Raw genomic sequence first — 17772 nt, forward strand, 5'->3', positions numbered from 1 at the left:
ACAGAGGCCGAGCAATGTATGATAGCGAAGAACCCATTCGCCTCGTTTACGCTTGAGGAGGACTCAACTTAGCATTGTCAGCTACGCGCCCCCCCCCCCTTCCTCTTTCGGTTTCTATATAATACTATTTCTTGTAATATTTGTTCCCCTATCTTCTGTGTCCCTGTTCTTCCAACCCCCGGAACCGCATTGCATACTTCCAGTGTTTCGACGACCACACTGGAAGCACTGAGCCCATTGCGGCGGATTTCCCTTTTTATCTCAGCTTTATCGTGTCTTCTGTGGTGAGAATTGAAACAAACAAAAATGTTTTCGTCTGCTCTCAAATCCCTGAGCTCTAATATATCATCCAACTACCACATCTCTCCACACCCCACCGTGATCTCCGGTCCTTGGAAAATCCACGATGGGAAGAAGAAATCTACCGGAACCACAGCGTCAATCTTCATCTTTGACAAGAAGGTTCTCGAACCGAGATCAACTGGACTTGGTAGTCGTTCCAGCTCTTCCACCAAAAAGCTGCAAGAAGATGTTGTCGAACGCCTGAAGCGGGAAGCAAGCAATCTTGCGCGGCTCCGGCATCCGTCTGTTCTTCAAGTGCTGGAGCCCGTCGAAGAGACTCGGAATGGCGGACTCATGTTTGCTACCGAACAGATCACGGCGTCTCTTGCCGGACTACTGCAGGCAAAAGATGCGCAGGAGACCACTTCAAGGAATGGCTCGAGGTCCAGCCGTTACATGGTGGAAGAGCCTGACGGCACGCGCAGGCGAAGAGACCTCGAGATCGACGAACTAGAGATCCAAAAAGGCTTATTGCAAGTTGCCAAAGGTCTCGAATTCCTTCATGAGTCTGCTGGGCTTGTCCACGGCAATTTGAACCCCGAGGCCATCTACATCAATGCCAAATCGGATTGGAAAATCTCCGGGCTTGGATTTGCCGGCCCCGCTAGCTCTACGGAGTCGCGCTCTACTCTCCCACCTTTGGCACTATCAGAGGTTCTCTACCAAGACCCACGTCTGCCTCAATCTGTGCAATTAAATCTGGACTATACTTCGCCCGATTTCGTCCTCGATACCAACGTCACTCCTGCAGCGGATCTGTTTTCGCTCGGTCTAATCATAGTGGCGCTCTATAATTCACCCCATGTCTCCCCTCTACGAACGCATTCCAATGTGAATACGTACAAAAAGCTTCTCAGCTCTCCATCCAGCACTCCCTCCCAAGGCAACAACTTCTTATCATCAGGCCCAATCCCAAAGGACGTTCTTTCTCACGTTTTACCCAGGCTGATAACGAGACGGCCTGCTCAGCGTCTGAATGCGCGGGAGTTTCAACAATCCCAGTACTTCGATAATATTCTGGTCTCGACTATTCGCTTTCTAGAGTCTCTACCTGCAAAAAATGCCAATGAAAAGTCGCAGTTCATGCGTGGACTTCAACGAGTCCTGCCAGAGTTCCCAGTCTCCGTGCTAGACAGAAAGGTGTTGGGCGCCTTACTGGAAGAGCTGAAGGATCGTGAGCTTTTGCCTCTTATCTTGAGCAATGTGTTTGCAATCTTGCAGCGTATTCCCAATTCACGCCGCACGTTCCCGGAGCGAGTGATACCTCAGCTCAAAGAGGCCTTCCCGACAGGGAAAGGTGCTGTCCAAGACCGCGACTCTAAAAGAGATGCGGGTCTTTTGGTCGTCCTAGAAAACATGCGCGTCGTGGCAGATAATTGTTCCGGAAAGGAGTTCAAAGAAGGTCGGTTAAACCGAAGACGCGCGAATGAGCCATAACTAACCTTAGCAGACATCCTGCCCCTGATCCGTCTGGGACTCGATTCACCCACGCACACCTTGGTAGATGGTGCAATCAAGTGCTTACCAGTTATTCTTCCGGTCCTTGACTTCAGCACTGTCAAAAACGAAGTTTTCCCGCCTATAGCTTCGACCTTTAGTCGGACAAACAGTCTTGCTATCAAAGTGCGTTGTCTGGAGGCGTTCGCTGTACTTTGTGGCGGCTCCGTGGAAAGCAAGGAGGCAATCGAAGATGATCTATCGGGTGTAAGCCAAACGAGCAAGTCGCAGTCCGTGAAGTCATCCATCCTAGACAAGTACACGATACAAGAAAAGCTTGTCCCATCGTTGAAAGCCATCAAAACCAAGGAACCAGCTGTCATGATGGCTGCTTTGTCTGTCTTCCGCCAAATTAAAACAGTGGCGGACACCGACTTTCTTGCTCTGGAAGTCCTCCCGGTTCTCTGGAGCTTCAGTCTTGGGCCCCTCCTTGACCTGCGTCAATTTGGGGAATTTATGACTTTAATCAAGGATATCTCATCGAAGATCGAAAAGGAACAGACTAAGAAGCTCCAGGAGCTTTCGTCGGGAGGAGATACTGGAGGATTCCAGAACGGCACTGGGTCTTCCTCAACAGCCTCAATCTCGATGGGTCAGTCTAACATGGACAACACAAGAGACAACTTTGAGCGTCTTGTTCTAGGACGAACGGCAGCCACCTCCAATGACCAGGACATTGACCAATGGGGTAGCCTCACCTCGGGCCCTCCCGCGGTGCAGTCTACTGCTCAAACGACATCGCCTGCGGGCTTCACCTGGTCTTCTAGTACTACAAGTCCAGGTGTGAAAGGGAACATGCTCCCAGCCCAAAACAACCTCAGCGTGCGTTCGATCACTCCGGATTATAGCTTGAACACTTTCCCGTCCCTAGAACCTGCCAGTCGGGCCAAGTCTCCCCCGACGCCGTCGTTTCCTACACTGCAGCCTTCGCCTTCTTCATCGTGGAGTATACCGAGCCCCGCGAGCAATCAGCAATCGGCCCAGAGATCTAATGTTTCCGGTCTTTCTCTGGGAGCGCTAGCGAACATGAAGACACAGGCACCTATGCCTAGCCAACCCACTCAAGCTGCCCCCAATTACTCTGCATTTTCCATTCCTCCGCCTCCGTCGGGTCACAGCACCGTTGGATCATTTGGCAGTCCTGGGGGACTACCTAAGCCGGGAGGTTCGGCATTTGGTACAACTGCCTCCCCCAATGCTTTTTCAAACAACAGTGCGCCGCAGGCAACACCAAAGCAAGGCCTCGACAAGTACGAGAGCTTGCTGTGAAACCTCGGGGGTAAGGTTATACAATGGATCCAATCGCATATTTTCGAATTATAGTCACCAGACTCAGATACTCTTTGGGAATTCCCCTTTTATTTCTCCCCTTTATTTCTTTTGTCTCTCTAGCATAGTCCCCGGTTATGTTGTGTGTACAGCATCATGCATGATTCCCCCATTGTTTCAGGCGTAGTTCAAAATGGGCTTAAAAAGTTTTCAATTTTCCTCTCTAATGTCTGAGTTGGCTCGCATATGGGGCTAAAGAAGGGATGTGACATATCTAGCATACTGCCATCATCATGCCACATGATTATGACAATGGAGCATGGGGAGGAGAGCGTGGTGGTACAAGGTGGAGAAACAGTCGTGGAAACGATAAGTGCAGGCTCCACTTTTTTTTGTTGCCAAGCAACCCGATAGTAGATTGATACTATTCCATTCGACTGCAATCTAGGTTTCCTTTCCCCGACGGTGACCCGACGTAGCAGTGACGGAGATTCTGGGTACCCACGGCCACCACCAGCTCTCCAGGCATGCAACCTCCTCTTCGAGGCGCCTTGAGACGCTTTCCCTCGGCTCAGCGTTTTGTCCTCCCCCACCGCCCCTCGTCCCTGCTGCCCCTCCGTCATCGTCTGCCTCCTCTCCACCTCACCCGCTGCTCTTCCTCGTCTGTAGCAAATCCCCTCTCTTCATCCTCCGATTCCCTAATTCACTCCCCTCATCGCGCCACAATGGATGCCCAGACCAAGCAGCACTACCTGGCCGACTCTCCGCCAACCGTGGTTCGCTTGGAAGTCAAGTCTCACTTTGACAACCTCACGGACCCGAAGCTACGGAAATATGCCCATTATCTGAGCAGGTGCGTTATGAATGCTATAGCCCATGCATTGCTAGTATTCCAGTGTCATGTCGGGTCCCGCTAACATGCATGTGTTTGTAGAGCTGCCTTTGAGGGAACCCGTATTACCCTCCGTCAGGTCTCCCCGGAGTCTGAGCCTATTTACGACCTCATTCTCGAGCTTCATCGGGCCTGTGATGGAAACTGGTCCGAGCTCGCTCAGAAGACCAATGTCAGCGATGAGCATCTACGCTACTTCTTGGAGTATGCAACCCAATTCCTTGGGAACTGTGGTAACTACAAGGGTTTCGGAGACTCGAAATTCATTCCCCGACTCCCTGTTGAGGCACTCCAGGCTTTAGCTTCGGCTACGCCAAAGACCAAGGCTGCCTTTGACTTGGCCAATTCTACCGGTGGTGGCATCTACGAGACTGATGAGCAGTCCCGCATGCACCTCGGCTACCCGGAGGGCGGACACATGACAACATACTACCCCGACTCACCGTCTATCACAAAGGATGAGATCACAGCTATCGGAGATCTGATGGAGCAAAAGGGATTGCCGTTGGAGAACACGAGACTCAAGAAGACCGAGTCCGGTGACTTCGAACTATTGATCGCATCGGGTGTCTCCTCACCACCTGTGCGAGATAGAGATCTTGGCGATGCCGATATCTTTGAACTGGATGGAAAGCTCAAGGGAAAGACTCTTCGTCTCGTCTTTGGTGACTATCGGGAGGAAATGGCGAAGGTCGCTCACAGCGTGAAGCAGGCGGGACTTAATGCGGCAAATGAGAACCAGAAGCGGATGTTGGACGCATATGCCATGTCATTCGGCTCTGGCTCGATTGAAGCATTCAAGGAGAGTCAAAGGATCTGGGTGAAGGACCAGAAGCCGGCCTTGGAGACGAATCTTGGTTTCGTCGAAACCTATAGAGACCCCCACGGTGTGAGAGGAGAGTGGGAAGGATTTGTTGCTCTGGTAAGCGTCACGTCAGAAATCAAGACCCTATCGCTCGGACAGCTAACAGAGCGCTCCAAAACAGGTCAACTTGGAGCGCACACGTGCATTTGGAAAATTGGTAGACAGTGCTGAGGCTATGATTCCCAAGCTTCCTTGGGGTAAGGATTTCGAGAAGGACAAGTTCCTGAGTCCTGACTTCACCTCCCTGGAGGTGTTGAGCTTCCAGTCCTCTGGTATCCCGGCTGGTATCAATTTGCCCAACTACGACGACATCCGGCAAAACCTTGGATTTAAGAACGTTTCCCTCGGTAATGTCCTTAGTGCAAAGGCTCCCAACGAGCCTGTTCCTTTCATTGCAGAGAAGGATTTGGAGGTCTACCGTAGATGCCGTGATGCTGCTTTTGAGGTCCAGGTCGGCATTCATGAATTGCTTGGCCACGGAACCGGAAAGTTGCTCCAGGAAACAGCCCCTGGGGAGTACAATTTCGATATCTCCAATCCTCCTATTAGCCCGGTGACGAACAAGCCTATCTCATCCTGGTATAAGCCTGGGCAGACTTGGGGCTCGGTATTTGGAGCGATGTCTTCTTCATATGAAGAGTGCCGCGCAGAGTGTGTCGCCATGGCGCTCAGCTGCGACTTCAGCATCCTGCAGCTGTTTGGCTTCGGTGACGGTAAGGAAGATCTGGCGAACGAGGCCGGTGACGTTCTTTTTGCGGGATACTTGCAGATGGCTCGTGCTGGTCTCGTGGCTCTGGAGTTCTGGGATCCCAAGACGCAGAAGTGGGGACAGGCCCATATGCAGGCCCGGTACAGTATCCTACGTACCTTCCTCGATGCTGGAAGCGACTTTGTCAAGCTCTCATACACTAAGGATGACCTGTCCGATCTGGAGATCCACCTGGACCGGTCCAAGATTCTGAGTCATGGTCGTCCTGCTGTGGAGAAATACCTGCAGAAGCTGCATGTCTACAAGAGCACTGCAGACTTCGAAGCGGGCAAGAAGCTTTATGACGATATCACGTCGGTCGATGAGTGGTGGGGTACCAAGGTCCGCGAGATTGTTCTCAAGAACAAAATCCCTCGCAAGGTCTTCGTGCAAGGCAACACCATCTTGAATGGGGATGAAGTAACTCTCAAGGAGTACGAGCCTACGCTTGAAGGTATGATTCAGAGTTTTGTGGAGCGTCATGTTTGAACGTAAGGCGTTGAGGACGAGGCCGGAGGAGTATTAAAGGGTTGGTCAATAACGCTGGATACTCGAGGCTCTCCTCTCTGCATGGTGGTACATATTGGGTGGAAATGTGGCACACTGCCTGCTTTAGTAGTTTGGATTGGATCTATCAGGCATGCATCATCATTATGACTTGCATATAATCAGAAATCTTTATCCTACCATCTACATCATAGTATCTACTTACTTCAGGTAACCTGTGCTCTGTCGGAAATGAGGGGGATCGCCACTTTTGACAGGCAGCATCTCCTACCAAATATTCGGGAGCTTTAGTTTCAGCTTTTTCGACCGGAAATAAATTGAGGCAAGCTTTTTGTAGACAGTGCATCACGTAGATACTAATGACTGCCAGGTAATGATTGCTGGGCATCAAGCTGGGAGGGAGCGGCGGCGGGAGCGATCAGCCAATACGCGCAGTCGAGAGCCAGTCGGTGGATCAAGTGCCGCCTCCTCCTCTTTCCTCCTCCCTTTAGCAACGGCGGATTCCAGGCTCTCTCGTGCCCTGTAAGCGCTTCGTCTCATCCTCGTTCTCTCTCCTCTTCCCTTTAACCTCCTCCACCCCCACAGTCTCAACATCTTATCATCTTGGCTGCGGTCGCATTCTTATTGTTACTTCTTCTTTTTCTCTTTGTTGTTCTGTCGTACTCTTCAGGATAGAATCCGATTTGGACCAACTGAACTTGCCCCCTAAGTTCCATGTTTGAGCGTCTCTAGAAACGCAACGGAGGGCTCCTGAGCGACTCGAGCAACCCGGGGTCTGGATTTACTCCGGCCAAGGCCCCTTCTCAGTGGGGTTCACCTAGCTTCCGGCAAACCAAAGGACAAGACGGCCTTCTCTCAGCATCAGTCGACAACTCCCGACACCTTGTCGTGGTCACCGAATTCTTCTGGCTCGCCTCCCACGGCGCGGCCGTACCAGTACACAGACTCCGTAGCGGAGGAGGACGACGACTTCTATACTGCACCACCGCCGCCGCATTCCCCATCCTCGGAGGCTTCCTCCTCTAGTTTCACTTCGTCGCGCCCTCCCCCTTTTTCGTCCCTTGTCTTCGCTCCGGCGACCGAATTCAATCGCGGGAAGGCTACCTTCTCCCCACCTGAATCTGCCTCCGCTCCAGCCTCCGTTCCACTTCCCCCCGACGAAGAGTCTCTCGACCCGAGCCCTTCTTCATCCTTAGTCGCTGAAACTAAGGCGTCTTTCTCCCGGGACCACAAGCCGGAATCGTCAGGAAAATCTGCGGAAGACGGAGAACCTCCTCCGCCGTATACTGAAGGATCCAGTCCTATCGAATCGTTCACATACGTGATGGCTGCAGCAGGAGGAGCGTCGAGCATCATCACGCAGGTGCAGCAGACCGGCGGGCCGCCGATCAATACATTAGGAGGTACGAAAGCCATTTGCCATATTGTCTGGGAAAGGCCTTTCCTTGGCTGACTGCTTTGCATGGATCTTAGATATCGGTGGAGATGAACATATTACTCTTGATCTCCGGTGAGAACCCTTTATCAGCCCTCAGTCAAACTAGAGTCTTAGACCTCCTAACCAAAATCGCAGGGGAACCCGCTTTACCCTCTCCCGAGATGAGCTGCTGACTCTCCCCGAGTTTGTCCTTTTGTCACTTTTTCCGAACGGTCTACTCCCTGACGGGCACATGGGTACCTTTCATGAAGGCGACATCTATCCGGTCGACGTGAGTTAACAGTCGTTCCTCTACTATTCACCTTCCACCGCCGCTGTTCTCCCTATACCTTGCCCAGGACACGTCTCATTATTTCCCACTTTTTAGTACGATCCGGCGTCCCTGCAATATATGCTAGACTTCTTCCGATCGGTTGCTCAATCCATCCCATCATCATCACCATCTGCATCGACCTCTCCGGACCTGGATGTTGCTCCCGACTCCATGCAAGGGACTGCTAGGGATATGCTTCAGGACCGTGCTGGTATCATAGTGCTGCGCGAGGATCTCGATTTCTATGCGATCCCACCTCGCCCAGATATAGACCAGGCGGAGATGATCGAGGTCAAGCGCGCGGCTGCAAAAGCATTGTTAAAACAAGACGGGATATTTTCTGGGCTGAGAAAGAGCGACGAAGCCGGCTCGACAGAGCAGCATCTCATAGAGATGCTTACTGCAGGGTGAGTTGACTATTCCCACTCATTACCCCAATAGGTGATACAAAGAATGTTTTTTTTTTTCGAGACTAACTGATCGCAGCGGGTTTGATCGTGACGACCGATGGGGCCACCGGGCCCCAGAGCCCAACAAGGCGGTAATATGCAGCCTGGCTCTGGCCAAGCTGCGTACCGACATCCGGGGCGACCTGTCGAACAACAACGCAGTTGGCATGGCTCAGAAGCTCCTTCTTTTCTGGAGGAAACCAGCCAGGAGATGCTGGTGGGAAGGAGTTGAGCTGGATGATGTGGAGGGAGTTGAAGGCAAAGTGAAAATTTGGATTCGTAGAGTATGGACTCTAGAGATGGTGAGTTTTCCCTTACTGTTATCATATATCTCAAGATCTAACCAATATTTGCAGAGCGTAATCGGGCTTCGATAGCCTTCTCGCGGCGGTCATATCGTACCAATGGACTTTTTTGGTCTCCGCCGTTATCCTGCGATTTCTTTCGTCCTCGTCGATGCATATTAGAATCGCTTTGTTAGCAGCCCATTTTTTGTTTTTTTTTTCCCTGCGTTGCCCAGTGCACATTTGCGGTGTTGATGATATCCCCTATATCCCGAGTCTGCATCCGCAGCCTAACAGACAAGAGGGATGGCGTATTCAATTATCATTGGGTACTGTGTAATCCTGTTTATAGTTTTCATTAGCTGGCCGGACCCCATGCATTGATCTGTATTTTCATCTAATTTCATTCCTATCCTGCTTTGTCTTAAACCTTTTTGGCCGCTTAGCCCTCCCTGTTGCTGGGCTTTGACAATGTGAAAGACTCTGTTGCCGAGTTGGAAATCCATATAATGTGTCTCTACAATATACGCAAAATAACACGAGGATTACATGGCAGTCGCCCAATATTTCAATTTAAAATGAACTCTGTAGCTCCCAAGTTTGTGTTCTAATTCTCCAGGCAGGCTTGCCCTGGATGTTATATCACGTGATCATATGGCTGGAAGGGGCCTAGCGTGGAAAGGCCGGCAGTTCTGGCAAAACGCGACGAGCAGAAAAGGCGGAGCTCGACCGCGATCACCGTCAAAGAGCAGCTTTGGCTTCAGTTCACCATCCCCATTTCGCAGCCTCAATTCCGGAACCGCGATTTCCTTCAGCAATTGTTCGCTTCAGGCGCTTCCTACCCGCGCAGCGATACCTCGGCCATAACACTTTGAAATCATCGTTTCCAATCATCTGCTGTCAGCCCTTTCGTCCAGCGGATTGTACGCGGCCCTGTTCGCCGACCGACTTGCGCAGTGTCTGAAAGGGACATGTCCCTGACCAGCTAAATGGCCAACATGTCCCCTCTCAGAGGCTACATCACATCATACCCGCCTCGTGTGCGCCAATATGGCAATGCGCTTCTCACCCCGATCATCCCACCTAGCCAAGTTGGCCCGACTTCACGGACGACCAAGCGAGGAACCGCCGCCATCAATTATGCGGAAGATGGTTACGATGATGAAGACTTTGAGGACAGCGAGGGACCTCGGCGGCCAACTGGGCTAAGGAGCCTTCGACGGGAGGAGTCAACGTTCGACAAGGTGCCGCTGGCGGAGAAGCTGGGGAAAGAGATCCACGCCCCTGTTGAGGTCCAAGGGGTTTTTCGCGATTGGATGATCAAGAGGATGTTGCGACCAGCGTATGTGCCGCCCAGACTGATTCTTTAAGCGTTTCCAGTTTGCCTCCGTGTTTTCCCAGCATTTGTTATGGTACTGACTTGGAGTCTTCTCCCTTCGCACAGTTGCGCCGATCAGCTGCAAATTCAAGCGCAGCTCCCTCTTACCCTTATACCTATTCGAATTGATCTGGAGGTCCCAGCGCATCAACCTTTAGAACCATTCCCTTTGCCGCGAACAGTCCTCGATCCCAGTATTAACCCTACCTTGCCCGCCTACAGACGGCCAGAGGCGCTGCCTGCCTATCGCATCAAAGACACATTCCTTTGGAATCTTCACGAGGCTCTTGCGACTCCCGAAGAGTTCGCCGTAGGGTTCGTTCGCGATATGGATTTACCGAATCCGCAGGCCATGACGATGGCTATTAGCAACCAGATCCGTCAACAATTGGAAGAATATGCCGGCGTTGCTCTGCATCCTTTATTCCAGAGCGTACAGCCAAAGCCCCCGGCTCCGCAGATTGGCCTGTCACGAGATGTATCTGCTACACCAGTTTCCACCCACGTCGCGACACCTGACAGCAGACCTAACCAGGTAACGGTGACCAAGGAACCTCTCGTGAACGACAGCATACTAAACCCGGACGACGCGTATCGGTGCATGATCAACTTGAATATCAACTTGCAAAATAAACTTTACACGGACAAATTTGAATGGTCTCTATTGCATCCTCCAGGCATGGCGGAGGAGTTTGCCAGAATTACGTGCGCGGACCTTGGTCTGGGTGGGGAATGGGTCGGAGCCATTGCGCATGGCATCTACGAAGCCGCTCTGAGATTAAAGAAAGAAGTATGCGAAAGTGGTGGACTTATCAGCGGCATGGGTGGTTATGGTAATGAGATCGACAATCAAGCTGCCAACGGCGCGGAGGCGGGTTGGCGTTACGATCCCGAGGGACTGGGCGACGAATGGGAACCTAAAGTGGAGACACTGTCAAAGGAGGAAATCGAGAAGCGTGAGGGTGATCGCGAACGTCAGATTCGTCGTCTACGTCGAGAGACGGCCAGATTCTCCTCCACTGCAGGCATAACGCCCGACGCCTCCCGACAGGGCAGTGGGTACTTTGACGTCGACAGTGAAACGCCGCTAGGAAGAGGCGAACGGAGCAAACGAAAGAGACGATTCCGCAGTCTGAGTCCGTCAGGGAGAGGAGGAACCCCTGGAGGACGAGGGACTCCGGACACTGGTTCAGGAGCTGGCTATGGTGGAGGTGGCGGTACACTTGCCGACTGGTTTGTCATACCTTTAATATCTCTTCATAGTGCGCATACTGACCACCTTCTTTTTTCGATAGGGAGCGTCAAACTTGGAGATGCACCAACTGTATGGTCTGGGGTACGGCCGTTTGGGCCGTACGAGATGGCCCGGCAGGCCCAAGAGTAAGATCTATGTGCCGCATCTTTAAATAACTACTTGCTGACTTAACTGCGACAGACTCTCTGCCACAACTGTGGTCTCTTGTACGAACGAGACAAGGTGGCCCCCGAGTGGTCCAGAGACCTACACCGTCACGATATGCCCATCGGCCGGTAGTAGACTTGGTGGATTGCATAAGCGTAGATGTTTCTCTTTGACCCCCGGCTCTACGCTCTGTACCTATACGGCAGAGGTGAGATCGATCCCTCTCCCTGCTACGATACCTCAAGCAGGGGTCAGAGCCAGAGTCTGATTCCATGTTGTTTCTTTCTCTCTCTCCACAGGCCGGCTATTTCGTGACATATTCCTACGAAGTATCCCTGACGTGATGAATCCTCGTCGAAGAAAGGCCCCCAACCTCCCACCAGCCTGCCTTGTGTTTTCCCCGTGCCGAAACAAGCACATCACACACCCCCAGTCAATGTACTATCTGATTGATGATATCTCTAATGAACCTCTATTCTATAGTTGGGGCAGGCGTTTCTCATTATTTCCATACTTTCAAAGTTCTTAACTACTTTTCATTACCTTTTGCTTTTTACTTTCTTACTCTCCCTAATATGTTCTTCTTGATGGATTGGTACCTGCCCTTGCTTCTCTGGCGATAGGTCCGGGCCACTTTTATTTCATTCTCCATCATCTTTGGTTGGGTTTGTAAGGACTCTAAAATATTCGGTGATCAATTTTATTTTGCTTTTGCTTCAGTGTGGTGTTGGTCTGTTTGGGCTGGTATACTACGTTACGAGGATCTGGTGGGCACTTTTCTCTTTCTTTTTCTTTCTCTTTTTGAAGTATGTATGGTGTTCCTGCCTATTCTGGTTTTATTGTCCTTTTTGTGTGGGCGATCAAACCGGATGGTTATGTGGTAGCTACCTCAGTAGTCTTGCTATTGATTGATGTGTTGTATGATAGTTTCGGCGTCATAGCAGAAGGTGCGAAGAGAGTTTATATGTTTGGAAATTTACTCGTCTTGTATAGGTTACTATTGGCTGTATTGTTCTGTAACTTCATACTCTGAATATACTCTGCTAATTGGACAGCTGCGGTTGGCCCTAACTAGTAAGTATGGATATATATATATACACGAGAGGTGCTCGGTTCAACCATCATCATCCTAGTCATAGTAACAAAACCACACACAATACAAACCAACTCAAAAACACATGAACACGATGACATTCTATTCGATGAATCACAGGCAATCTTAACTAAACTAGAACTAACCAACACTAATCCGGAACGAAATTGCTCTCTATCTTAGCTACTATATATCATCAATCCATCCCATTACTTTCCCCACAGGCCAGTCGTATATTATCTCCTATCCCCACCTAGCATTATTAAGCCCATCGAGAAGAGATAAGAGAAAGCAAGTAAAACAGGATCAGAGACGGAAAACACAACAAGACACAAAAAGAAAATAGAGGGAAAGAGAAGAAAAAGAAAGAGTACATACACACACGCACAGAGAAAGAAAGAGAGCGAAAAGACCACCATCTACATCAATCGCCCTACCCAATCAATTCCGTACCACGCACCAGAGAAGAGAAAGATGCAAGCACACTACCGTGCCCTCTTAGCAGCATTAGTAGCTACCTCCGGGGGTTCCTATACCAGAGAACGAATTAATCAGCTATAAGCCCACAACCCCATACACCAGAGCCCCCAAGCATAAACCAAGCGAAAACAATCCAAGGAAAGGAATTAATACGAAACTCACTGAAGAAGCCCTCCTCGTTCTCTTTAGCACATTCATCCCCATGCCTCTTTGTCCACCCATCCCCACGCAGATTACATTCCCACTTCCCAGGATTTTGATCCCGGTGTTGATCTTCAGGGTAACAGATGGCGATGATGATGCATTTGCATTTTCTGCTGCTGCACCGGAGTTATCGGGAGAATTGAGATGACCCGTACGATGCAAGGCAGTGATGATGGATGTGGCCATGTCTGTTAATTTGGAATGGCGCTGGTATGGGGTTGATTGCGGGACGGTGGAGGTTGATGTTAAGGATGGAATGAGAGCGGGTGATGCCTGGGGATTGAGGGCTGGTGCTGGTGCTGGTGCTGTCACTGATGGGATGATGATGCCGTTTGCGTTGCCCTGAATGCTCATTGATGCGTCGATGTGGATGGTTATGAGGCTGGGTTGGTCTGTTTCCCCATGAGAGGAGGCATTTTCGGCTTCAAGTTCTTTTTGGGGATTGTGAGCGGAAGAAGAGTATGGAGGTGGCGGTGTAATGATGTTTGTCTGGTCGGAATCTTCTTGTGATTCGGCTAATTTGTGGAATTGATGAAGGATGGATTCAGATGGTGGAAGCATTGTGAGTAGAATTCGGTCTGATAAGCGCTAGAAGTCATAGAGAAGGATGAAAAGATTGGTATAGATGTGATGCACTGTGGCAACGAAAGACAGTCCTACGGAAAGGAGACCGGACTTTAAAGAACAGGATGAAAGGATGGGTGAAATGAGTAATTGGTAAGGATTGGTCACTGCCGCTAAGAACAATAGCATGCAATTGACATGAATAAACGCTATCAAAAACATCTATCAAGGTAACTAGGATGCATCATTAAACGAACTGTCTCTCGACACCATCCACTAGTAGGCGAAAGCGATACTCTATCGCGCCAAAATGGCTTAGGAGTGCATCACACAGTCCGTAATGGTCAACATTGTCTCATAACAATGCCACCTGCGTCTCGAATTGACGTGCTCTGGCTGTGATATTGTTCTCCTCCATCAATAGGCGGAATAGGGTCACGTGTCGATTCAGAGAAAACAAGGGTCCCTATGCGATACCACCCCAGAGTTTCAAAGGATGAATAGAGCATCTGAATAGACACAGCCAATTCTGACGGATTAGAGTCTGACACTTCCAACCAACAAGGACTGCTCGGCACTTGCGTGATCCCGAGAGACCATAAATCAACCGGCTAGTTCGATACATTCCCTTTCCTAGCCCCAAGAATTGAATTGGAAAGTCAAATGATTACTTTAAGCCCAGCGGTCCCCATGACGCCAATCCCCGTATGCAGAGTAATCACCGCTAGGGCCGAAGCCACCAGGTGAGCTTTCCGGATTATTTACCCTGGTGATTGAGGCGGAGTTTCCTTTAGACGAAATCCCATGCATGGCGCCTATTCGGTGAAACCCGGTTAGCTTTTCCAGCCTATCACCCTGATCCATCATGCGAAGTAGTAATAGGCCGCCTGGCACGTCACAAACTTACTCGTAGTGTTGGGTGTAGCGTCTCCGCGGGCATGATGGTCCGTATCTCCTATTGTCTGCCCTTGCCGTTCTTTCCGACGTTCCGGATAATATTTGCCGCCTGGGTGCAGTGGATGCGGAATCTAGATACTGATTAGCAGAAACAAAGGCCGGCGCGCAAAGACTTGATTATACCAGCGTTCGTTCCACGCCAGCCGAATTTGATTTCATTTCACGGACTGCTGGTACTGACTTCGCGAAATTCATCCCCCTCGATCTGAACCTCACGGTCGCGAATGCGGCGCATCAAGGCAAGGAAGTTGCTTTCTCTGAACTTCTGGCTTTGATCATGTTTGACACTGTCTAAAAGCTGCCCCGCAGTTCGGGCGAGCTCGTCCGCATCATTCACCCGTGCCTGTTGATCATTCTTCTCTGTCTGGGGAATGGTATCCGATCCAATCTTGATCTTCTCTTCCGTGCTTTCAGCCGTAACATGATTCGTCTCTTCCACGACCTCTTCGGCGTGTACAGGTGTAGTTTCGGTTTCCTGCGACATCATGTCTGCCCGCGCCTGCTCAAATGCAGCTTCAAACGCCGATTCATCAAATGTGTCGGCCATCGGTTGCTGGTTTGCTGCGGTGGCTTGCGCAGGGGGGAAAGCAGCACCAGTCATAGGAAAGCGAGGTGCAAAGGTTGGCTGAAGCCCTTGGACATGTGGCTGATGCTGCTGGAAAGAGGGTCGTTGCTGCTGAGCGAACTCATTCTGCCAACCCTGTTGTGACATGGCTGCCATCGGCGCTACAGATGGTCCTGATGTTTGATGAAGAGAATGCGAAGGTCCCGATATATGCATATTCTGAAAGTCTGCCGCCCAGTTTGACGATTCTGCCGGGCCTGATACGGGAAACTGATGAGAGGGAGGAACGAAAGGGCCGGCATGCTGTACATCGGGAAGGGGCGCTCCTGCTAGACCGGACTCGAATGCGGCAAATTCGGGATCGAGAACCCCATGGCTTGGATTTTGAGATCGAAACCCCTGATAATTCCATAAGTACAATTCGGTTAAACACGCTCACGGCGAGAGACTCACTTGAGAAGGCGATTGTCGAGAAATAATTCTATCTTGCTGGAGGGTACGATCAACAGACGCATGCTTTTGGAAGTTCTGCAGCGCATTCGAGGGACCACACAGAGCATCACTCATGGTGCCGACTAGGTTGAACGCGAGCTGAGAGGATGGGGCGTGTCGGATTGCTTGCTGTGTTGAGGAGAACAGGGTATACAATAAGCGTAGTGAACAGGCAACTGATAGTAGTATTTAGAAATGCAGGATGTATATACAAGAACAAGCAAAGAAGTGAGTCCAACAGGAGACAAGAAGAGAATGAGAGGAGGCAAAGGCAAGTAAGAGAGAGTAGTAACAGCCAAGGAGACCAGAGGACAGGCCGCGGGGCAGAGCGACCGAGGACTGCCGAGGCCCCCGGATCACGTGTATATGAGCATGACTGGAGATGGCTGACTGAGCCGATAAGATAAGATCGGGCTGCGGCTGACTTGCGAAACGGACAAGCTGGCGGTGTTTTGCTGCTGCTTCTCCTGTTGCGTGTTGATTCGGCCCTCCACCACCGCCTTCTTACCCCCCAAGAACCCCCCTAATACTCCCCGGCAGGGCCACCCACGAGCTTACGTCCCTGTTCACCCTATAGAGTCGATCTTAATTCCGAGCAAAAAGTTGATCAATATGGTATGTCCCCCAACTCCCCCCAAACGGTCCCAGGCGAATTGCCCATGAACATCGCTGACGTCCAAGCAACTAGGCTGCTCAAGTAATCTCCAATTCCGGACACGATGAGATGATTGTACGTGAACCGAGACAGACCCTCCTACGCCATTGTGACAATGGCTTCGTCCCTTTCTGTGTGGTCCCTGAGACTGACCGCAGCGCATAGCACGATGCCGGCCTGGACTACTACGGCCGCAGATTGGCAACATGTTCATCGGACAAAACGATAAAGATCTTTGAAATTGAAGGAGAGACACATCGGTTGATTGAGACATTGAAGGGGTGAGGATCCAGAACTTCCTGGTCATCTTACGCGCCATCGATTCTAACCTCCGGCCGTGTGTGAACAGACATGAAGGAGCTGTGTGGTGTGTGGCTTGGGTACGTCATAATGGCATTCTTTGTCAAGCTGTCCTAGTGAACTATCTATCTGACTCTGGACTTCTCTAGGCGCACCCTAAGTTCGGAACTATCCTCGCTTCCTCTTCGTACGATGGAAAGGTGCTCATCTGGCGCGAACAACACCAGAACGCCACGTCACCCGTCGCTGGCGGCGCTTGGACGAAGGTGTTCGACTTCTCTCTACACACCGCTTCAGTGAACATGGTATCCTGGGCTCCTCATGAGAGTGGCTGTCTCCTGGCTTGCGCCTCCTCAGACGGACATGTTAGCGTTCTCGAATTCCGTGACAACAGCTGGACTCACCAGATCTTCCACGCCCACGGTATGGGTGTGAACTCTATCAGCTGGGCGCCTGCTGCCGCCCCTGGCAGCTTGATCAGCTCCAACCCCGGACCGGGCCAGCAGCGGAGATTTGTCACTGGTGGAAGCGACAACCTGCTGAAGATCTGGGACTACAAGTATGCACCATGAGCCGCTACTGTGCTTTAGTATGAACTTAGCTGACCCTTACGCCTCTGCAGCCCGGAAACCAAGACCTACAACAACACGCAGACTCTGGAAGGCCACTCCGACTGGGTCCGGGATGTCGCTTGGTCGCCTAGCGTTCTTTCCAAGTCCTACATCGCCTCTGCCTCTCAAGACAAGACAGTCCGGATCTGGACTTCCGATGCGTCAAACCCTGGCCAGTGGACCAGCCAGCAACTCGAGTTCGACACTGTCCTCTGGCGCGTCAGCTGGAGCCCTAGTGGAAACATCCTTGCTGTGAGCGGTGGCGATAACAAGGTCAGCTTGTGGAAGGAAAACCTCAAGGGACAATGGGAGAAGGTAAAGGATATCGAGGAGTAGGCTTCAGATTTTCATTTCCCCTAAGTTTCATTTTTCATATCTTATGTGTGATAACGGATAAACTGGGTTCCTGCCATGTATTTCATCCGACCCCGACGTTGTCAAAAATCAAAAACGAGCTCAAAAACAGG

The 17772-nt window shown here is 50.9% G+C and overlaps 6 protein-coding genes across 6 annotated transcripts; 4 read left to right on the forward strand and 2 right to left on the reverse strand.

Moving 5' to 3' along the window:
• Positions 1 to 306: 306 nt before the first annotated feature.
• On the forward strand, positions 307 to 3291 carry BO79DRAFT_241170 (putative protein kinase Scy1; the record flags this gene model as incomplete). Its single annotated transcript, XM_025685090.1, has 2 exons — positions 307 to 1744; positions 1793 to 3291. The coding sequence occupies 2 exons, from the start codon at positions 307 to 309 to the stop codon at positions 3106 to 3108; spliced, it is 2754 nt and encodes a 917-aa protein (XP_025534255.1). The 3' UTR covers positions 3109 to 3291.
• Positions 3292 to 3766: 475 nt separating this feature from the next.
• On the forward strand, positions 3767 to 9080 carry BO79DRAFT_291200 (dipeptidyl peptidase 3). The gene is made up of 9 exons (XM_025688967.1): positions 3767 to 3961; positions 4043 to 4922; positions 4987 to 6067; positions 6942 to 7523; positions 7594 to 7630; positions 7694 to 7829; positions 7926 to 8278; positions 8358 to 8622; positions 8677 to 9080. The coding sequence occupies exons 1-9, from the start codon at positions 3834 to 3836 to the stop codon at positions 8695 to 8697; spliced, it is 3483 nt and encodes a 1160-aa protein (XP_025534256.1). The 5' UTR covers positions 3767 to 3833; the 3' UTR covers positions 8698 to 9080.
• A 522-nt stretch (positions 9081 to 9602) lies between these two features.
• BO79DRAFT_260223 (putative RSC complex subunit Sfh1) lies at positions 9603 to 11516 on the forward strand (the record flags this gene model as incomplete). The annotated part of the gene is made up of 4 exons (XM_025686398.1): positions 9603 to 9946; positions 10049 to 11215; positions 11278 to 11362; positions 11418 to 11516. 4 exons carry the CDS (start codon positions 9603 to 9605, stop codon positions 11514 to 11516), a joined length of 1695 nt encoding a protein of 564 aa, XP_025534257.1.
• A 1446-nt stretch (positions 11517 to 12962) lies between these two features.
• Positions 12963 to 14172, reverse strand: BO79DRAFT_277897 (uncharacterized protein; the record flags this gene model as incomplete). Its single annotated transcript, XM_025687850.1, has 2 exons — positions 13120 to 14172; positions 12963 to 13007 (listed from the first exon to the last, which is right to left on the reverse strand). Exons 1-2 carry the CDS (start codon positions 13720 to 13722, stop codon positions 12963 to 12965), a joined length of 648 nt encoding a protein of 215 aa, XP_025534258.1. The 5' UTR covers positions 13723 to 14172.
• A 225-nt stretch (positions 14173 to 14397) lies between these two features.
• pex20 lies at positions 14398 to 15814 on the reverse strand (the record flags this gene model as incomplete). The annotated part of the gene is made up of 4 exons (XM_025684283.1): positions 14398 to 14540; positions 14633 to 14753; positions 14864 to 15646; positions 15701 to 15814. 4 exons carry the CDS (start codon positions 15812 to 15814, stop codon positions 14398 to 14400), a joined length of 1161 nt encoding a protein of 386 aa, XP_025534259.1.
• Positions 15815 to 16227: 413 nt separating this feature from the next.
• sec13 (GTPase-activating protein SEC13) lies at positions 16228 to 17772 on the forward strand. The gene is made up of 6 exons (XM_025685091.1): positions 16228 to 16354; positions 16428 to 16469; positions 16560 to 16675; positions 16744 to 16774; positions 16844 to 17253; positions 17317 to 17772. The coding sequence occupies exons 1-6, from the start codon at positions 16352 to 16354 to the stop codon at positions 17639 to 17641; spliced, it is 927 nt and encodes a 308-aa protein (XP_025534260.1). The 5' UTR covers positions 16228 to 16351; the 3' UTR covers positions 17642 to 17772.

Source organism: Aspergillus costaricaensis, assembly GCF_003184835.1.
Source record: "Aspergillus costaricaensis CBS 115574 unplaced genomic scaffold BO79scaffold_56, whole genome shotgun sequence".
NCBI lineage: Eukaryota > Fungi > Ascomycota > Eurotiomycetes > Eurotiales > Aspergillaceae > Aspergillus > Aspergillus costaricensis.

Excerpts from the sequence above, each read along its gene's own strand:
- BO79DRAFT_291200 (XM_025688967.1), top strand. The coding sequence starts at position 3,834 with ATGGATGCCCAGACCAAGCAGCACTACCTGGCCGACTCTCCGCCAACC. Across the intron at positions 3,962-4,042 it reads TATGCCCATTATCTGAGCAG|AGCTGCCTTTGAGGGAACCC; the intron begins GTGCGTTATGAA and ends ATGTGTTTGTAG. Across the intron at positions 8,279-8,357 it reads ATAGAGATGCTTACTGCAGG|CGGGTTTGATCGTGACGACC; the intron begins GTGAGTTGACTA and ends AACTGATCGCAG.
- sec13 (XM_025685091.1), top strand. Across the intron at positions 16,470-16,559 it reads CCGGACACGATGAGATGATT|CACGATGCCGGCCTGGACTA; the intron begins GTACGTGAACCG and ends CGCAGCGCATAG. Across the intron at positions 17,254-17,316 it reads CTGAAGATCTGGGACTACAA|CCCGGAAACCAAGACCTACA; the intron begins GTATGCACCATG and ends ACGCCTCTGCAG.